We start from the raw sequence: 17,870 nt of genomic DNA, 5'->3' as shown, positions 1-17,870 counted from the left end.
AAGTTTTGACGTCCTGTGATTTCACTTTGAAAAAAAAAAAAAAAAAAAAAAAAAGACCTCATTCACCACTGGGGAGCAAAACGAAAAAAGTATTCAAGATGAAAGGGACCCAAATCCTTTCGTGTTATCGCTCTTGTTCCGCGCATAAAGTTGAAGAGGGTTTTGATTAATTGTGGCTTAAAAGGTTCTCTAAAGCGATCGGCTTTATCTTGACGCGCACGCTCGCTTATGAAAAAAAAAAAAAAAAAAAAAAAAAAGACCTCATTCACCACTGGGGAGCAAAACGAAAAAAGTATTCAAGATGAAAGGGACCCAAATCCTTTCGTGTTATCGCTCTTGTTCCGCGCATAAAGTTGAAGAGGGTTTTGATTAATTGTGGCTTAAAAGGTTCTCTAAAGCGATCGGCTTTATCTTGACGCGCACGCTCGCTTATATCGAACGCAGTGTTGGAAGCATTGAAAATCCTCAAACGGAATATGTCAGGATGCAGAAGCCGCCGGCGCTGAAAAATTCCGTCTGAGCGCAAGTGGCGCTGATTGGCCCGAGCTTCGATGAGATAGAAGTATTCCCCAGGTGAGTGTCAGCCCGGGTTCCACCGGAACTGGAGGTAAAACGAGAAGTCAACACTCTTTAGTCAAATAAAAGGCCGAGATTCAAAGAAAGTTTGGCAGCCGCTGATTTATAATTTATCGGCGGTTATGCTGAGTCGAGGCCACCCGAGAGACGACGGGGCCGCTTTTCTGCCCCGACCGCTTTACGATCCTCCTGAGAGTGCGGCCTTCAAATGCGTCGGTCATCACAAGCTGGACGCCGCATTTTGTAGCCCTCTGATGAAATGACGCACACCGTTGCCGAAAGGAACGTCATCAATGATACGCGAGTGACCTCTTTCTGACCTTGCGCGGGCCCCTTCTGTCTAGGGTGACCTCAGAGAGAGAAAGCGTTTTTTTTTTTTTTTGTTTTGTTTTGTTTTTTCAACACTACCATTACACCATCGGGTTACCTCGCAACTTTTGCACAGCATCGCGATACAAATTGTGCTACAAATGTATTGGAACCATATGACCATGGTGGCTGATGACGGCAATTGAAAACTGTTCCGGGTCACGGTTTCGGCCGCACAAATATGTCGCATTGTCACGATACCAAAACAGAGATGATACGCGACTGTTCGCATAATTCTGTGTCCCTGTGACTCAGCCATGGAGCGACGCTGTCGTCCGGCGAGGCAGGGCCGCCGCGCAGACTCGTCACAGTGCGAGCGGCCGCATCACCTGAGACGACGGGGCCGCTTTTCTGCCCCGACCGCTTTACGATCCTCCTGAGAGTGCGGCCTTCAAATGCGTCGGTCATCACAAGCTGGACGCCGCATTTTGTAGCCCTCTGATGAAATGACGCACACCGTTGCCGAAAGGAACGTCATCAATGATACGCGAGTGACCTCTTTCTGACCTTGCGCGGGCCCCTTCTGTCTAGGATGACCTCAGAGAGAGAAAGCTTTTTTTTTTTCGTTTTTTTTCAACGCTACCATTACACCATCGGCTTACCTCGCAACTTTTGCACAGCGTCGCGATACAAATTGTGCTACAAATGTATTGTAACCATATGACCACGGTGGCTGATGACGGCAATTGAAAACTGTCCTGGGTCACGGTTTCGGCCGTACAAATATGTCGTATTGTCACGATACCAAAACAGAGATGATACGCAACTGTTCGCATAATTCTGTGTCACTGTGACTCAGCCGTGGAGCGACGCTGTCGTCCGGCGAGGCAGGGCCGCCGCGCAGACTCGTCACAGTTTATTTGAGACTCATCAAAATACCAAAAGGACGCATTTGGGATGAATGAGTTCAGCGGGTGAATAGCTGAGACCAACGCGAGTGATGAATGGGTGGGTTGCAGGAAGAGGGGGGTGGGATACGTTTCCAGCCGCGAGTGCAAATTGTTTTTGTGTCTTCCGACAGACCTTCACAGCGGCTGATTGCTGTTTTTCCCCGCGAGAGCAATCGCAGGGAGAGCCTTTTGCCCAAAACGCACATGAAGATTTGTTCCGTCGCCTTACAGAACAAATGGTTTTCCGTAACCATGGCGACGTTGACAATGCTCACGTAAATCTGAAGGAGGAACCCAAACAATGTCCTGGATTTATTGAATTATTTATTTTTACATTTAAGGCCAGGTGAACCGCATGACAGTTTATGAAGATCGTGTTAAGCGAACGATGAGATGTCGAAAAACAAATCAAATAACATCATAAAAACACTCCAGACCACGAGTGACACCTGTTTATAAATGCCCGGCGCAGAGATTGGTAACAATTTTCTCCCCAACGTACAAAGCTTATTTCTCAGGTGAGACGCATCACTACAACCTAGAGTACTTCCTTGACACCGATTCCTTTTTACACGTGGCTTGGTTGCCAGCTCGTTGCATTTTCGTGTGGAATAAAAAGGTCATAACAACTGCGAGTGTGTGAGTTATTCTGGGAATGTTGTAAGGAAACGAAACCGTTTTTTTTTGCTTCTATTCATTGACATCGTGCTGCTCCTTTCTTAGCCTGTCTATGTTTTTTTTTTTTCTATTCCAATAAGCTCGTGTACGTTACGGAAAGCAATCAGGTTGTCTGAAATACACAACAGTGAAGCCTTTTTTTTCAGGAGTGGTGACTGGTTGATTGAATATTTGTCTTTTTTTTTTTTTATGCAGTTCAGTTTTGCTGCCCTTATTTTTAGCTGTGTGTGTTTTTAATGCACTGCATGTTTGCACTGTGGTTGAGAGGAAAGAAATTTCATCTGTGCTGTATGTTGTACACAGAGCATATTTGACTTGACTTGACTTGAAGTGAGCCAAGTTGAGTTCACGGCCAAGATTGAGTGCACGTTTCTCAATTTTTTTTTTGCTCTCAAGTCACAGGAAAAAAACAAAAACAAAGGGTGGCCAAATGAAGCTTTGCATGTCAGGAATCAGGGGGGAGAAAAGTTTAGCTTGTGTTGTTAGCAGAAGAAGCTAAAAGTAAGTCTTGGCTGCATGTGCACCGTCAGGAACTTTTCCTATGCAGTTTTTGAAAATCATCATCTTTAAGCCATTTCTTTTTAAGGGTGGTGAGAGATGAGTTTGAAATGATATTAAAGTGTTTTGGGATCATACTTTGGGTAATGGGCAATTATAAAAATTTTTACAGGAGGACATCAATTACTGGCAGTTATCGCTATTTGTGGCAGGATTGGGCTTTATTAACTCTTCAGGCAATATTTTAGGCCGTTAAGTGTAAAAATAAGTCAACCACTGCTCCGAGTAAAAGGTAAGAACAATCAAACACCCAGTCTCGACTTTAACGACGACATTCGTCTTATTTCACATGAACCGCTCACAAGCCTCATTAAGACGCCTGCTGTTTTGACAAAGATAATCCGTGTTGGTGTTATTGAGGAGTTGAAGTCATAAAGGCAAGAATGTGACGCCGCATATCAGCCAGCACACGCGTATTAATTTCATGCAGTGGTTTTACGGCCCAAAATAAACTCCTACAGCCATACGCTGTTTTTTTTTTTTTTTCTTCTTCTTCTTCTTCGTCTCCCTAACAGAAATTTAATTACTGGCAGCAGTTACGCGGCATAGTAAACCGCTCGGGACTTTAATAACCGTCGAATCGCCAGCTGTGAACTATTAAGCGACGGCGGCGACAGCCAGGGACGCCTCCCAAGCAGCTGGCCAAAGTAAAAGTCGGAGGTTTGACATGGCAGAGAAACTGGCACACAGGAGACCGACTTCCTATTTCACAGTAAAAGTCCGTATAAAATGCTTCACTCACTCAGAGGCGGGAAAAATTCCAATAAAATCACTGAGTCACATTTCTTAAAACTGTCAGTATGATCTGTCAGAAATAACACGAGCCCCAAAAATATTTTGGGGGCGGGGGGGACAACAACCAATTCATTTCATAGCTGTGCTAACATTGGCTTGTTTACAGTGCTAATGCTAGCTTTATATTGCTAATATTATTTTGTACAAGTCCTCTCTTTGGTGTTGTTTAAATGATGAAAAAGACAAATAAACAATAATTAAAAAATATCACACAAGGGGGATTGCTGTGATATATTTTTGGAAGTGATTCAGTTCCTGGTTTGGCCATTGTTTTCCAAAGTAAAAGCAGATGTTTTCAAATGTCTAATTTTATTTGAAATATGACTCCACACGATGACCGAACTCTTAAAATACTGTAGATGTTGATCATTTTTGACGATCGATTAATCGCTTTAATGTCGACACCTTTCATACTGTCTTATGAACCGCCGCTGCACTCACCCGATACCAAACGATTTCCCGGAGTCGTCCGTCCGTCTTGAAGTTGCACTTGAGTGTCACGGTCTCACCCACGACCACGGGAGGCAACGGCTCGATGGTGACAGTCAGATATCCTGCCACGGCACACGCGCAGGAAAGAAAGAAAGAAACACATTTTGAGAGTGGATCTTGAACGACAATCGTCGCGTGGCCACAAGATGTTCATGGATTTAAAGTGTGTAAAGCGGAAAAACCAGGCGGCTAATGATTTAAATTCCCTCCCATCTGGTAAAAGCAATTTGTGCCGCGCAAATGGCAAGTCGGCCACCTGTGCACAAAGACGTCTCGAGTCATCCTTTCATAATGGGCGAACTGTCGGACGCCGATGACACTGTTCCTGTGCTTCCTGATGGGTGTCAAGTTCACGCGGGCTGCAAAGAGGATCACGAGTAGTGTACTGTGCACCTGGCATGAACTCGGTTCCTTTTTGAGTGCTCGATGAAGGACTGGTGACCAGCCCAGGAGGGGAGCGGTTGGCTAGATGGAAAAGCCTGCATTCTATTCCCAATAAAAATTTGCCCGAGGAAGGACTTGTTAGCGCGTCCACCTGACCGTGCAGAGGTGCAGGGTTCAATTGTTGCTCCGGCCTTCCTGTGTGGAGTTTGCATGTTCTCCCCGTGCCTGCGCGGGTTTTGTCCGGGTACTCCGGTTGGCTCCCACATTCCAAAATCTTGCATGGCAGGCTAACGAGGCAAAGACAAAAGAGCAGAGTGCACAAAGCCACGCATGGGCGTTCCGTAGATCGGCGGCAAGCGCGTCTGTCGCATCGACGCATCCTTAATGTGCTCATTAAAGGATGTTGATTAAATCCGCGGCGTCGAGGGCTCTTATCTCCGGAGTCAAGTTCAACGGCTAAACCTGAGCTTATCCTCCACACTCCACGCAAAGCCGTAAGTGGAGCAGTCTGGACTCGTTGATCGTGTTGCGTCGGAAGAAAATGTGTTCGTCAAGCATTCCTTGAAGGGAAGAGTGCTGATTTTTGGTCACAGAGGTGAGTCGTTTACCATTTCTCTATTTGTCATCTGGCCTCAGCGGACGTCTGTGGCACAGGTGGCAAAATTCCCGGAACCTTCCGTGGCAAGATCAGCGCCGGATTTTTTTTCTTTGTATGTTATGGACACCTTTGTCTTCGATCCTGGTAACTCGCACGTTTTTGGAATTTGGGAGAAAGTTGGAGTACCTGGAAAAAAAATCCACTTGAGCACGGGTAAGACACGCAAACTCCTGAGGAATGTCGAAAATGAAATTTTAATTGCGAACCCGTAACCAACCTCTGCTAGACCACTCAGCTCATATTGGATGCTGCTCATACACAACAAGAATGAATTTTCCAAGAAAAGACATGGGAAGCCAGCGGGATCGGAGCGGCCAACAGAGATCATCCGCTGCCGATGGACATTTCCACCTTCGATTCCATTTTATTTTTACCAACCCTAACTGTCCTCTTGTCTACTTTTCACCGAATCAAAATACCAGAAACATCGGCGTCGACTACCGCACATTTCATCCGCAATATTGCATATATTGTGAAATGTATAACTTTGTCACAGGGCCAGTCAATATTTGGCAGAATTATGCTTATAAAAGCGACATTTTGAATGTGGGGTCATCCTCTATTGCATTTCAGGAGAATGTGCTATTATTGAGATATGGGAGCGTATATTCTGGGATACAATACTTTAAAGGTCTAGTGGTTTCCTTATGCTGGCGCGGTGGAGCATTATGAGCCGTTCGGTCCGACGTCAAGGGAGGGGGTGGGGAGGGGGAGGTAGTTTTGCCAGTGGAGGAAACAGTGTAGGAAAGGATGGGGGCTTTTCAAAAGAGCAAATTGCACGGGTGATGCACTCGTCAAGGCGCTTCACATCCGCAGGAGTCGCAGCGGTTTGCAGGCTGCTCTGCGCCAGCTCGCTCTTCCCACGCAAGCCAATCGCGGTCACGTCATGAATTTCACGCGCTGTAATTGCTGCGCTGTTGCCAAACGAGCCGTGTCTCCCGTTGCGCCCGGACGAAAACGGGGCACCGTGTGCGGAGCACAAGCTGCACCAAAGGTCATGCTTTCCCATTAGTTTTCCTCGCAATTAGAGCATGAACAAGGGCAACATTTGTCTTTTTTTTTTTTTTTTTTTTAATCCAGAGGACTGTTTAAGCAACAGCATTGAAACACCAGTCCCCACTAGTCGTGTATCGTGTAAGGTGCAGTCATGCAGATGGCGGGCGATCGACGGATGGACGGCGCCATAATTGCAAATTAGTAGTGTAGCTAAAGAGACACGAAGAGAAAATACACTTTGACCAAAGTCCATTTGTAGGGTCCGGAGTGGTCAGCAAAGAGTGTGAGGTTTTTAATTGGCACATATTAGTAACTCGCAGGCCTCTCCAGCTTGTTTCTGAGGGAACAACATCATGTAATGAGGGCTGCACGCTCTTTTTTTATTTTTTTTGGGACCATTAATTTGCCGAGGCGGGGACAAACAAAAGACATCCGCCGACGGAGCGCCTCCGAAATGTGTCGGGCGCTGCGGGCCGCTGTGATTTATGACCGTCATTGTTACAACCTGAGAGGAAAATAAAAGCTTCATTGGTGTCCGTTCGTCATCAGTAGGCATTGTTACATGTACACGCCCGCAATCTCCGCTTTGCAACCCCTACATGTGCCACATTTTCTTATGATCCGCCGCTCAAGATTTGAACTCATGGTCGAGTGAAATGTGTTTGAACAAACGTGGCATGCCACCCTAGAGCAAAACAAATTCAACAAAAAGCCACACAGTTGACATCATGACAGGTCTTGGAACAAGTTAACATCATTCGATTGTTTTTTTTTTGTTTGTAACTAAATTATTACAAGCCATTCTAATTAGGAAAAGCATTTCGACCCGACATGGAAAAGTATTTCGACCCAACATATTTCCATTTAAATAATCACTTAATAAATTTTCCATTAAAATAAGCACACAAAGCATCAAGCGAAAATTGTATGTTTTACAGACTGTAAAAAATGCTAACTTGTTCGTTAGCAGTGGTGGAACGTGTCTTGAATGCTTGATGAGCTGAGTCACCCAGGCACCACTGGTTTGGGGTGAGGCTAAGATGAAAGGTGAAAGTAGTGTTTACATTGCACTGTGCAAGGTTTCAGAGCCCCCCCGAAATTGCACATTTAGAGCCAATATTGAGTCAACATGAATCTTGACCATGCTTCACAATTTTTCTTCCTTTTCAAACCCTCAGAAAGGCATATTTAAGTTTTGATACATTATTTATCGAGACGTTCAAGGGCTAAATATGAACCGTTTCCCTAAATGGAGTCGGGTGATGATCTCTAGACGTTTGAAATAAATAAGCCAGCCATTAAGACTAACGTGAAGTTGTGCTCAACTTAACAATAACATCAACCCATGGTAGCATCTGCATTCTGAAGTCATTCACACTTTTTGGCCCCGGAGGCCTTATGCAGCAGTCCTTGTCATAGTTGTCTTCTGATTAATTGCAACTCCTGAGTAGATAGCTTCTCACTCCGAGAACATCATTCATTTGCTCTTTGAATGACGTCAAACCGACAACGATGGGTCAAGGGGGAGGGAGAAAAAGCACGATTTAATGAAAGCCTTCATATTCAGTTAAACAAGAGTGTTCTTTTCTTCCCTCGTCATTCATCAGACATTAGGGCTGAGGTGTGTGTGTGTGTGTGAGTGTGTGTGGGTGTGGGTGTGGGTGTGGGTGTGGGTGGGGGTGGGTGTGCGCTATGGCCCTCAGAGGTAGCGAAAAAAGCTTAGAGACGTTGATCTGACAGCTTTTCTTTGTTAGCCGATGTTGGAGGGGAGAGGTGGGGAGGGGGTGGCGGTTGTTGTCTGTCGAATGATGCCGCAATCCCACCGCAGTCACGGTTCACTGTTCACAAAATTGACCATTTTTATTTGATTTTTTTTCTCCGAGCTTTTCACTGCAAAACTCACTTATTTGCATGCGCTAAGATGCCACAACATGCTACCAAAGGCCCGTCTCAAGAGAAATCGGTATGCTGAAGTCATATATTGTAGCTCGACTGAGAGATTGTTGATTTGTATGTCTTGGAGGAGCTCACTTTAGCCTGGGTTGTTAATGGAAAGCTTTGGGTGTATTTCCTTGAAATCAAAACATCTGGTATTGTTTGAAGGGAGAAACTGTTTAGGATCATATCATTTGTGACCTATTTGCAGTGGACGCTACAAATATGGGCAATGATCATTTTTGACTCCACCCGAGTGAGCTCAATTAAGTTTCACACCATGTTCTAATTGAGAGGCACCTGTACATTATCTTGACAGTCTTTCCTTGAGTGTACATCATGTTTAAAATCAGTGCTCAAAAGCCGAAAGCCTTCTTTTTGTGTGGGGATGAGAAGTTCAATTTAACATTCATCTGTAAATGTACAACTGGACATCGCGATATTAATAACAGTAATCCAAAGGAATTGGTTTGGCAACTGTTCTTGAAAAGTTATCGACATTAAAAAAAGAAAAGACTTTAAATTGGGGGGAATTAAATGTTCTTTGTTGTAAAATACGGGAAAGACAATTTTCACAAGAGCATGTCTGTACCATCGTTTAAATCAAAATAATCCAACGACAAGAGATCTACCCCCGACCCCCCGACCCATTAGGTCTTAAGCCTGTTTAAAGGGTGTTTGAGTTTTCGCAGCACTTCATCAGCAAGCAGGGAAATTACACTTGTCAGTTACTGTTTCGATCCGCGTGTGTGCGTGTCCATACTGCCGAGCACAAATACGCCCCGAGTACTGAGCGACATGCCGGATGTGCACCCATCGCTGTAAAGCGCTCACGTGAGAGCCTTCCGGTGGCGCACAATCAACTGGTCGCGGATGAAACAAACACGAAAGCAACACGGGCTGACGTGTTTTCCAGCCCAATCCGGATGATTTACGGCGTTTAATGGCAAGCATGAGCAACGAGAGCGGCGGAGAGCGCCTGTTTCCATCCGCCGCCACTGCAATCAGCAACTTCTCAGCCTGAAAGGCTTCAGACCTATTGTGTCATTGATGACAAGTGTAGCACACACTCGGAGATATCCAACATGGAGCCAAAGGCCTGTCGTTGCGACACACACCAAGCCACAAGACAACGAAGGGCTTCTTTTATCCCTTTGTATTTCTTGTTCACCCTCTTCACCTCACCCTACCTCAGCCTTTCACCACAAAGCAGCACAAACACACATCCCGGTCTTGAAAAGTCCCTATTGCAGTGGTTCTCAAATGTTGTCGCCACAGCACACTGAGTCACATTCATCGTGGAGCAATAAGGAAAATGTATTGCTCAAACAGTTGCCAAAGGCATACGCAAATCATATTTTTTTAGACGGAACAACCTGCATGCATGTTCAAAGTTACTTTCAGAGCAAAAATTGGAGATGAACATTACGGGCGTTATTTTTGAGTCTGGCGCAAAGTGCAGTTTTACTCTCGGCGTGGGTGGCATTTTATTTCTTTTCCTATTTTTCTAGAAGCGCGTAGGGAGAAATGGGCGTTTGCGCCATTGTGGCAGTGAACACACACGACTTGATTCCCGATCAGCTCCTCTCATTCCCTTTAAAGTCAGCGCAGGAGAGGCATGCGGTCTCCCTGGCGGAAGCAGAACAGACTCGCTGGAGTCCATGCAGATCGATGCGTGCCAAGTACATTTATAAGGAACTGTAGGAAGATCCCCACTTGCGGATGATGTAAAGTTGACCGTTGCGACGTGGTCACTTGGAGACTGCCAATAAAGTTCCATCAGGAAACTTGATATGGTGCACAGATGAACCCAATACAGATCGATACAAATGTTTCACATCAAATATAAATCCTAATAAACTTTTTCAAATGTGACCTTTTTTTCACCTCATATACAAATACCCTGGAGCATCTGTCCCTTTAAAAAAAAGAAAATCCAAAAGTTATGATTTTTTTAAACGCAGAGATTGCTAGCATACATATTAGAATACATTCATGCATGCGTTTTAATGACACTTATGCAGGAGATGCATTTGGATCCAATCCAAATTAGAATTGATTTGATCGTCTGCCAGTTTCACAACTACAAGCAGTACAAGTAACTACGAGCCATAAATCCAAGATAATTATTCCGCATAAATCAAAATCCATTAAGGACGCCAGATGAGTCTTTGATCTCTGAAAGCGTTGAAAAAAAAAAAAGACCACACACACACACACACACACACACACACACACACACACACACACACACACACACACACGCACACACAGCCAAACGAGGTGAGACAACAAGGCAAGGTTCACGGAAACGGCCTCGGGAAAATCCGAGCCGTAGACATTTCACGGCCACGGTATCCAACGGGGAGATAAGACATGAATCCACGAGCTGTCCGGGATCGCCAATGTGAGGAGGATAAATGCGTCGTTAGCTCGTGTGTGTGTGTTTCCTCTGGAGAGTTGTAAAGACTTATATAATCAGGGCAGAAGGCGGGAGGCGCCAACGCAAGACGCAAAGAGCAACACTGTTGCCACTAAAGCTTCTCAAGCCCTCTGCTGAATTCTAAACATGAAACTACCCTAAAAGGATGATGTCGAGGCCCCGTTTTGCATTTTTTGTAGACGCTTTGTTGGTGTCACTCATTCAAAACGACGGAGCGGCCTGGAGTAAGTGGACGCGCACAAAGAGACACTAGCATGGACCTACCTGTCCCAATTTATTATCCTGGAAAATTCTAATTTGGTGGTCATTGTGCAGCTCCTTCTGGTGTCCATGACGTGGCCATTTGTGGGCAGTATAATACAGACATACAGATAAACACGAAAACCCCACAGTGAGGAGCAGTAATATTAGTTATTCTTCACAGAGGATAAAGAAAACCTGTGAGTATTATTATCGACCCAGACCCCTATGCTATTTGCTAGCCCGTTTGTGATGTTTCCCATGAAGTGAGCATTCAGCTAACTCACCTTAAGGCAATATTGTTTTCAATAAACAACATGCAATTCTTTGTTTCATTTATTTAAACGTTCAAAGGGGAGTGACAATAAAGCCTCTTAATTTTCTTCTTATCTGACAAACAAAAATGTTTCTGCACAGCGGCTTGTATTTCCAAAACCTCATTCATTGGTTTATTGAGGCACAAATTGTTATCGGTTCTGACGAACGCAGCTTATGGGAATAACCTTGGGCAACGAACCGCATGCTGCTTCACCGAGACATTATCAGCTCACATTTACCCGGCCGTCCTGTTTAATTTTCATCAAGCTCGTGAAGTTTTCAAAAGCAATTGCTTTTAACGCCATTATTTCCACACAGACGTGGATTTTGTCCTACCTTACCAGTTTCATCGTGCATGTTTATTATTCATTGATTTCCGTTTAGATGGCATAAAAAGCATCATTTTGACATATTTGGGCGGATTCTATGGGGAAAAAAAAAATGCTGTAATTGCATCCCCCTGTCAGTCATGTAGAAACAACTCAGCCATCTGGCTTCTTGGTAAGTGCATTTCAAAAACATCTTGTCATCTTCAACTGCGGGATGAATCTGTGACTCATAAATATCCACGCCGCCACTTGAAGGTCGGGTGGAGATGAGGGGAAGTGTTTGGGGAGGCTGTTCTCAGCCAATGATGACAAATTTGTCATCTTCGATCCTGAGACGACTGTCAATCAGAGAACAGAGTGGCTGCACTAGCCACGCCCACGGCACCTGCACTGTCACATTTCATGTCACAGAGACGGTAAAATCATGAATAACGAGCTTCTTCGAAAGCACTTCACACTGACATTAATACAACGAATCAGCTCATCAAGCATTCAAGGCAAAGTATCACTTGTGTAAAAACAGCAAATAAATACAATAGTGGTGCATCACGTGGGAGCCTGTTAGCTTAATGTTCTTGCATTTCACATTTGAACATCCGCAAAAAAAGCCTGGAATACAAATGAATCGGTCGAGCGGGCGTCGAAGTCGACAAATCGGCCGCAGACACAAATAACAATCGGGTCGTGCCAGAACTGGTCCGTTCTCCTCGGACGCATTGGTGGTTACAAAGTGGGGATGCCTGTGCTGCGAGAACATAAACCACGCTCCCCACCAAATCCTCCTCATTTCATACCATCCGCCAAATAAAGCAATCTTCCAAATAGCAGTTGATCTTGTTTTTCACTGCTCTACATTCTAATTTGCGTAAAAGCCTGCTTGTAGTGCAGTCATTGTTTTACATGTAAATGCCATTTGGGATACACCGGCAAAGACGCATATAATTCCAAGCTGTGTCCATATGTTATCGTCACCTTTGCTTCCCTATTTATAAAGTGTCTGCTTGTATTTACAAAGGCGACGTTCCGGCGCGTCTTCTAATGAGCGATACAGGTCTGGGGTAGCATATTAACAAAGGGTCTCCGAAGCAGCAAGTTGTCGTGGTAACGCGGAGAGGGGACGGACGAGTACCTCGGCCCATCGCCGTTTGTGCATTCAGCGCGTGAAGCTTCGGACTAGCACGGGTCACGAGCGCTGGCGGAAAACGAGGGAGGGCGGCGTGGAGAAAATGGCCGCTCTGAATGTTAAAATTCAGCAAGGGTGAAGTCAGACGCCGCGTTTCTCTTGCTGAACATTCAAAGCCTTTTGGAGCTAAAAGCCGTAGAGCTGGTCGGCCTTGGCGTGATACAAAAGAGAGGAGAGGCTCCAATTCAAGAAGTGACATCCCTCCAGCTTGCAGATTCATACTGGCGGCTTGTCACAGGTCCAGTGTGTGTAAGTGTGTCTCAAGTCTTAGCCATCTTGTTTCAATTGCAAGTCATAAGTCAAGTCAACATCATCGCACATCTACTTGACACTTGATGAACCACTTTGCACTCAGTACCTACACTAGCACACGTCACTTGCGCTAACGCGCTCACAATTAAAAAAAAAAAGAAAAAGTGAATGGTTCAAAACGAGTGTCTGTTTTGTCTATCTACTTCTGAATCAAACCATTGAACGACATGACGGGTAGTTATTGTTTACCCGCTAGCGATTAGCAAAACCATTTTGTTAACCTAGCTTACATGTCTTTGTGGGTATTATAGTGACAGATGAAGCTAGATGTCGGGGTTGTTGTCTTTTGCCTTGCAGATTATTTTTTTCCCAATTTTATCAAAGACACAATCCTTGAAGAAACATGAAACCATTTTCCATGCTCCGTCTATGCTACTTCATGACATAGCATTTCTGCGGTCTGTGTCACAGCATACTTGCTAGGTTTGTGTGCGCTATATAAAAAAAAAAAGATTTCTTTCGAATGTCACACAAGCGGCACACCATCATGAAAATTGCAGTTTGTCAAGTCTAAGCCAAGTTGTGTCAACGTTTCACCAACTTTAGCCAATACAGTAGTCCCATGTCCTAAAATTGCTGATTTGAGTCAAGTTAGCACCCCCTCCCCCACCCTCTGCTATTTAGTACGACCGAGTCCGAATGTTAGCATACTGACACAAACCTCACACAGCTCACAGATACGGTGGCAACAGACTCTTAAAAGGCACAAATTAAATGAAGTGTGGAGTAAAGGGCGAGAGCCCAAGGACAGGATGCATTTTTTTAATTGAATCTCACCATCATTTCATTCTACTGCCTGGTGACCTGAAGGCGGTCTCTTTTGACTCTCACAGCTGCCCTTGAGCAAGGCATGTCCTAATGTTCCGACAGGCTTTGTGAAATCTAATTCAAGCTTTCATGATGCTTGTTTTACATCGTTTCATCTCAAGGTTTTCTTTGGCTAATCATGAGCCTCACTGATTTGGAATGGTAGAACTGTTAAACGAGATGGTCAAGCCGATGGAGATCAAATGTCAGCTTGATAGACTTGCCAGTATTTCACCCTACGACACACTGAAAGTATGAAGGTCGCAAGAGAAGAAAAATCATGAGTAGAAGGTAAGAAGTTCAAAGACTCCAGCTATGTCCAAGTCAAGTGCCTCAGTGTCCTGATCTGATGGGTGGAAGTTATGTTTGTGGCTAAGGAGAAGCTAATTTTTTTTTGGTTGGCTTGGACTTCCTCTTTTCTTTTTGATGTCACTGGATAGGCTAATAGGTTTAAGCTGGCACTTTTTTGAACAATAAAATTTGATTTGAAAGGAGAAGCCACAGAGCAAAGTTACTTGATACTTGTGTGCCTTGAGATACAAGTTTATTCCGTGAACACGCTCTTAACTTAAAATGCTGTTTTATGTCACTCTGTGACAAATGAATGGCCATTGTCCTGCCTTTTTCTGGTGTGCTGGCCTTGCCCACATGGAGGCAGTAAAAGACATGCAGATGGATGTACGGTTCTTGACGTCTAAACACCTGAAAGTAAGCTAGCATGAAGCTAGCAGACTAAAAAGATAACTATGTGGTTCTTTTAAAGGCCAAGGTGTAATAAAAATGTTTTATTGATGTCGATTAAGGGCTTGAAGCCTCTTTTTTCAAAAAATTTTCAATAATTGCATATTGTAATACAAATCGGCGCAATCTCAATGTGAAACAATTTGTTTCAAAGTCAACCAGTGCACATTTGACCGAGATTTTTTTGGGGCTGTGATGCTTGTCTCTGCTCCAAATTTGCAGCACCTTACAGGAGATGTCTTATTGTGGCCTGATGTGACCTCCAGCACTAGTTTCGAAACTTCCTGGCAACCGCGACTTCATGTCTGGCTCAAAGCTACCTGGACCCTGACAACATGCACCTACTGGGCCAACAATTTGGCCCCCGGACAAGCCCAGCGCCGGGGGCCATGATCCGTCTTTGGCTGCGACATCAAATGGACCTTACGGGTACGCAGGATTTCCATCATAATTCGGCAGCCAAGCACAGCGGTAAGAATGAAACTCTGGCTCCCATTTATCAGCACTGTGGCCAGGATTAAAGTCCTGCCAGCGCCCTCACCCCCTGCTGCTTGCATCGCCGGCCCGCTACAGACGTGCTTTGTTTCAGATGCTTTTGGACCTCCCCGGCCTCTCAAGATGCACGCTTCAACGGAGTCGCCCGCGGTTTCCGAGCCACGTTGCGTCAAAAGAGGCGTCAAAGTCGTCTGCGGCGAGTCACCTCTGTGAAAAAAAGCACCGGCATGATAAGGAGTCAAGTAAAGTCCCCTTTTGCCGAGCGCTCAACCTTTACCATTAAAACAAAGGAGAAAGAGGATGGACACGCCCAAACCCGATTACATGCTTGAGAGGGATTTGGTGTGCTGATTAAAATAATGAAATAAGGTCAAAAACATCTGAGAGAGATTTGTGGCACTGCCAAGCTTTTGCTTTTGTGAGGTGACCTCGTCACATGATGTAACCACCGGAAGCCGACACATCATCATGGATGGTCAAATGGTCGAATTTGCTGGGATTTGATAAGGAGTGGAAAAAGTCAACCTGTTGACGTAAAAAAAAAAAAAAAAACATTTCAAAAACTTCCACTTTTTTGATGATTTTCATGCTTGTGAAATGAGAAAACCAAAGACTGAGCTAAATTTTTTACCAAGTCTTCCCTTTGAATTACACTCGTTAATCAGTTTGCATATCTGTGCATGTGGTGCATGCAGCGGACACATAGCCAAACACAAATGCTCTCAGAGGGTTCAGACGCCTAAGTCACAACAGAGCCGTCCTTGTTTTGTGTCCATGCCGAGTGTACGCTCGATTGATTTCAAATGTGTGTGTGGCATTCACCGAATCCTGCGTCACCAACTGTGTTTGTAATTTATTCATTCATCAATCGCAATCCTGCAAGCCTATACTTTTACCTTTCTGGATTGGGAAGGTATTTGTTTCAAGCACAGAAGAACCTTTCGTCCAAATGACAAATATCCCACCAGGCACCGCGGCCTCAAACACCCACACGGCAATCCAGGAAGTCCTGTACTGTACAGCTCGGATACTCCTGCTCAAAGTCAATCTGCGTCAATTATCTTTCATGTCAAATGTAATTGACAGACATATATTGTCGCTTCTCCGCTTGTTTGCTCCGCGCTTACGTTTTACAACCATGCTGGCGCTGTGTGGTGGCGTCGCAAACATTTCTCTAATGAAATATTAGCACATTAGAGCGATGAGGAAAGCTGCACCGGATTCCGTTTCCTTGATTGACGTTTGGGAAAATGAACGATCGTTTATGTTTTTGGTTATTTTTAATGGGGTGGGAGAAGACATGATTAATTAACAATCCACTTCACAGAATCAACCCAATTGTCAGTCACTTAATTGAACATTATTCCCAACGGGCAGAATGCTAGTTCCCATGGAACAAATGAGAGCAGCACTCTTGAATTCTCTGTAACGATTGCTAATGATGCAACCTTTTTTGAAAAATGATATTACTGTAATGTGATGGAAAAGCGGATGTGATTATTCAATCGATTTGCAAAATATCTTTCCAATTCCTAATCATTTAAGCAAATATCATGCCCAACTCGAGAAAGGTTGCCATGTTCCTGTCCAGACAAAATCTCAGCAGACCTCTTGAATTCTTGAGAAGCCATCTTTGAACACTTGAGCCTTCGTCGGTACCCGATGTGAGTCGCTTCTTTTGTTCGTCTTCTGACAAAGTCAAACTTTTTTCACAATTGATGCAAGATTGTGAAATATACCCGTCAATGTCATCTCAGCTAGCTGCAGCTGAACCGGGCTTGACAACGCTGATGAAACGTGTTCTGATTGAACTTGAAAAGATATTGTATTTTGCTAATGTCAGGTTCTGGGCATTTGTCACCGTTGGTGTTGTTGTTTCCCCGTGTGGCCACATTCACATTGCTCACTCGGACACGCCCGCCGTGTCCTGTGGCTATTTCCTATTAGTCGGCCTGTGACGCTGCTGGAAATGAACTATTAGTGGGGCTTGGAGGTCATGAAAGAGGTGGAAGAATCTAAAGAGAATCTAAAGTGTTTTTAGCTCAGAGGCTGGCTGATTATTGGAAAGTCAATGGGGTTTTACTCCCAGAGGAACAGCTTTTGTATCTGAGTATCTTCCGTTTTCATCGTTTGGGATTTCACTTAAACAGTTCTGTAGTAACTTTACTTTTGAGAAACCAGCTCTTTGGTAGATTTGAGCAAATACCTTGTGAGACTGTACCTATATTTTGTCACTTTACCATGTTTTTTGGGAGAAAAAAAATCACGACTGTGATGGTCGAAAATGGCAGAAAATGACTTTCACATTACCCGTAAAAGCGCAAAAACCAAAAGCATATTTCCCAAATTTCACCAATCCATTCACTCCCGCCACGGGCATTACGCTCCTCAGTCCTTTGTCTGACTGTGCACTTTTGTGTGCTTTAACGGCTTTTCTGCTTCCACCTTCTTTAACCGTCGGGAGCTGATGCATTTCTAAAGTGGCTTGCGGAAGTCATCGGCAGGCGGACGCATCCTATCACTCTTAGCAGCTTCGGCTAAGGAAGCGGGAACCATTGGTATTCACGGCCGTCCCTCCATTTTGGATGGCACTCGGAGCGAGGATGCAGCCAAGTGCAACTCTGACACATGCGCCACCCACCCAGAACCCCCCCCCCCCACCCCCCCCCCC

At 44.7% G+C, this 17,870-nt stretch overlaps 1 protein-coding gene across 2 annotated transcripts in view; it reads right to left on the bottom strand.

The window, feature by feature from the left end:
- igsf21a (immunoglobin superfamily, member 21a) overlaps positions 1–17,870 on the bottom strand; it is a 148,542-nt gene that overhangs the window by 91,362 nt on the left and 39,310 nt on the right. For both annotated transcript variants that reach the window (XM_019879522.1, XM_019879523.1), the window contains exon 2: positions 4,308–4,420. In XM_019879522.1, coding sequence (XP_019735081.1) covers positions 4,308–4,420 — 113 coding nt within the window. The remainder of the gene's footprint in view (positions 1–4,307; positions 4,421–17,870) is intronic.

Source organism: Hippocampus comes, unplaced genomic scaffold (genome assembly GCF_001891065.2).
Source record: "Hippocampus comes isolate QL1 unplaced genomic scaffold, H_comes_QL1_v1.1 scaffold44, whole genome shotgun sequence".
Classification (NCBI taxonomy): Eukaryota; Metazoa; Chordata; class Actinopteri; order Syngnathiformes; family Syngnathidae; genus Hippocampus; species Hippocampus comes.
Note: the sequence above shows the minus strand (reverse complement) of the source record. Positions and strands in the feature narration are given on the sequence as shown.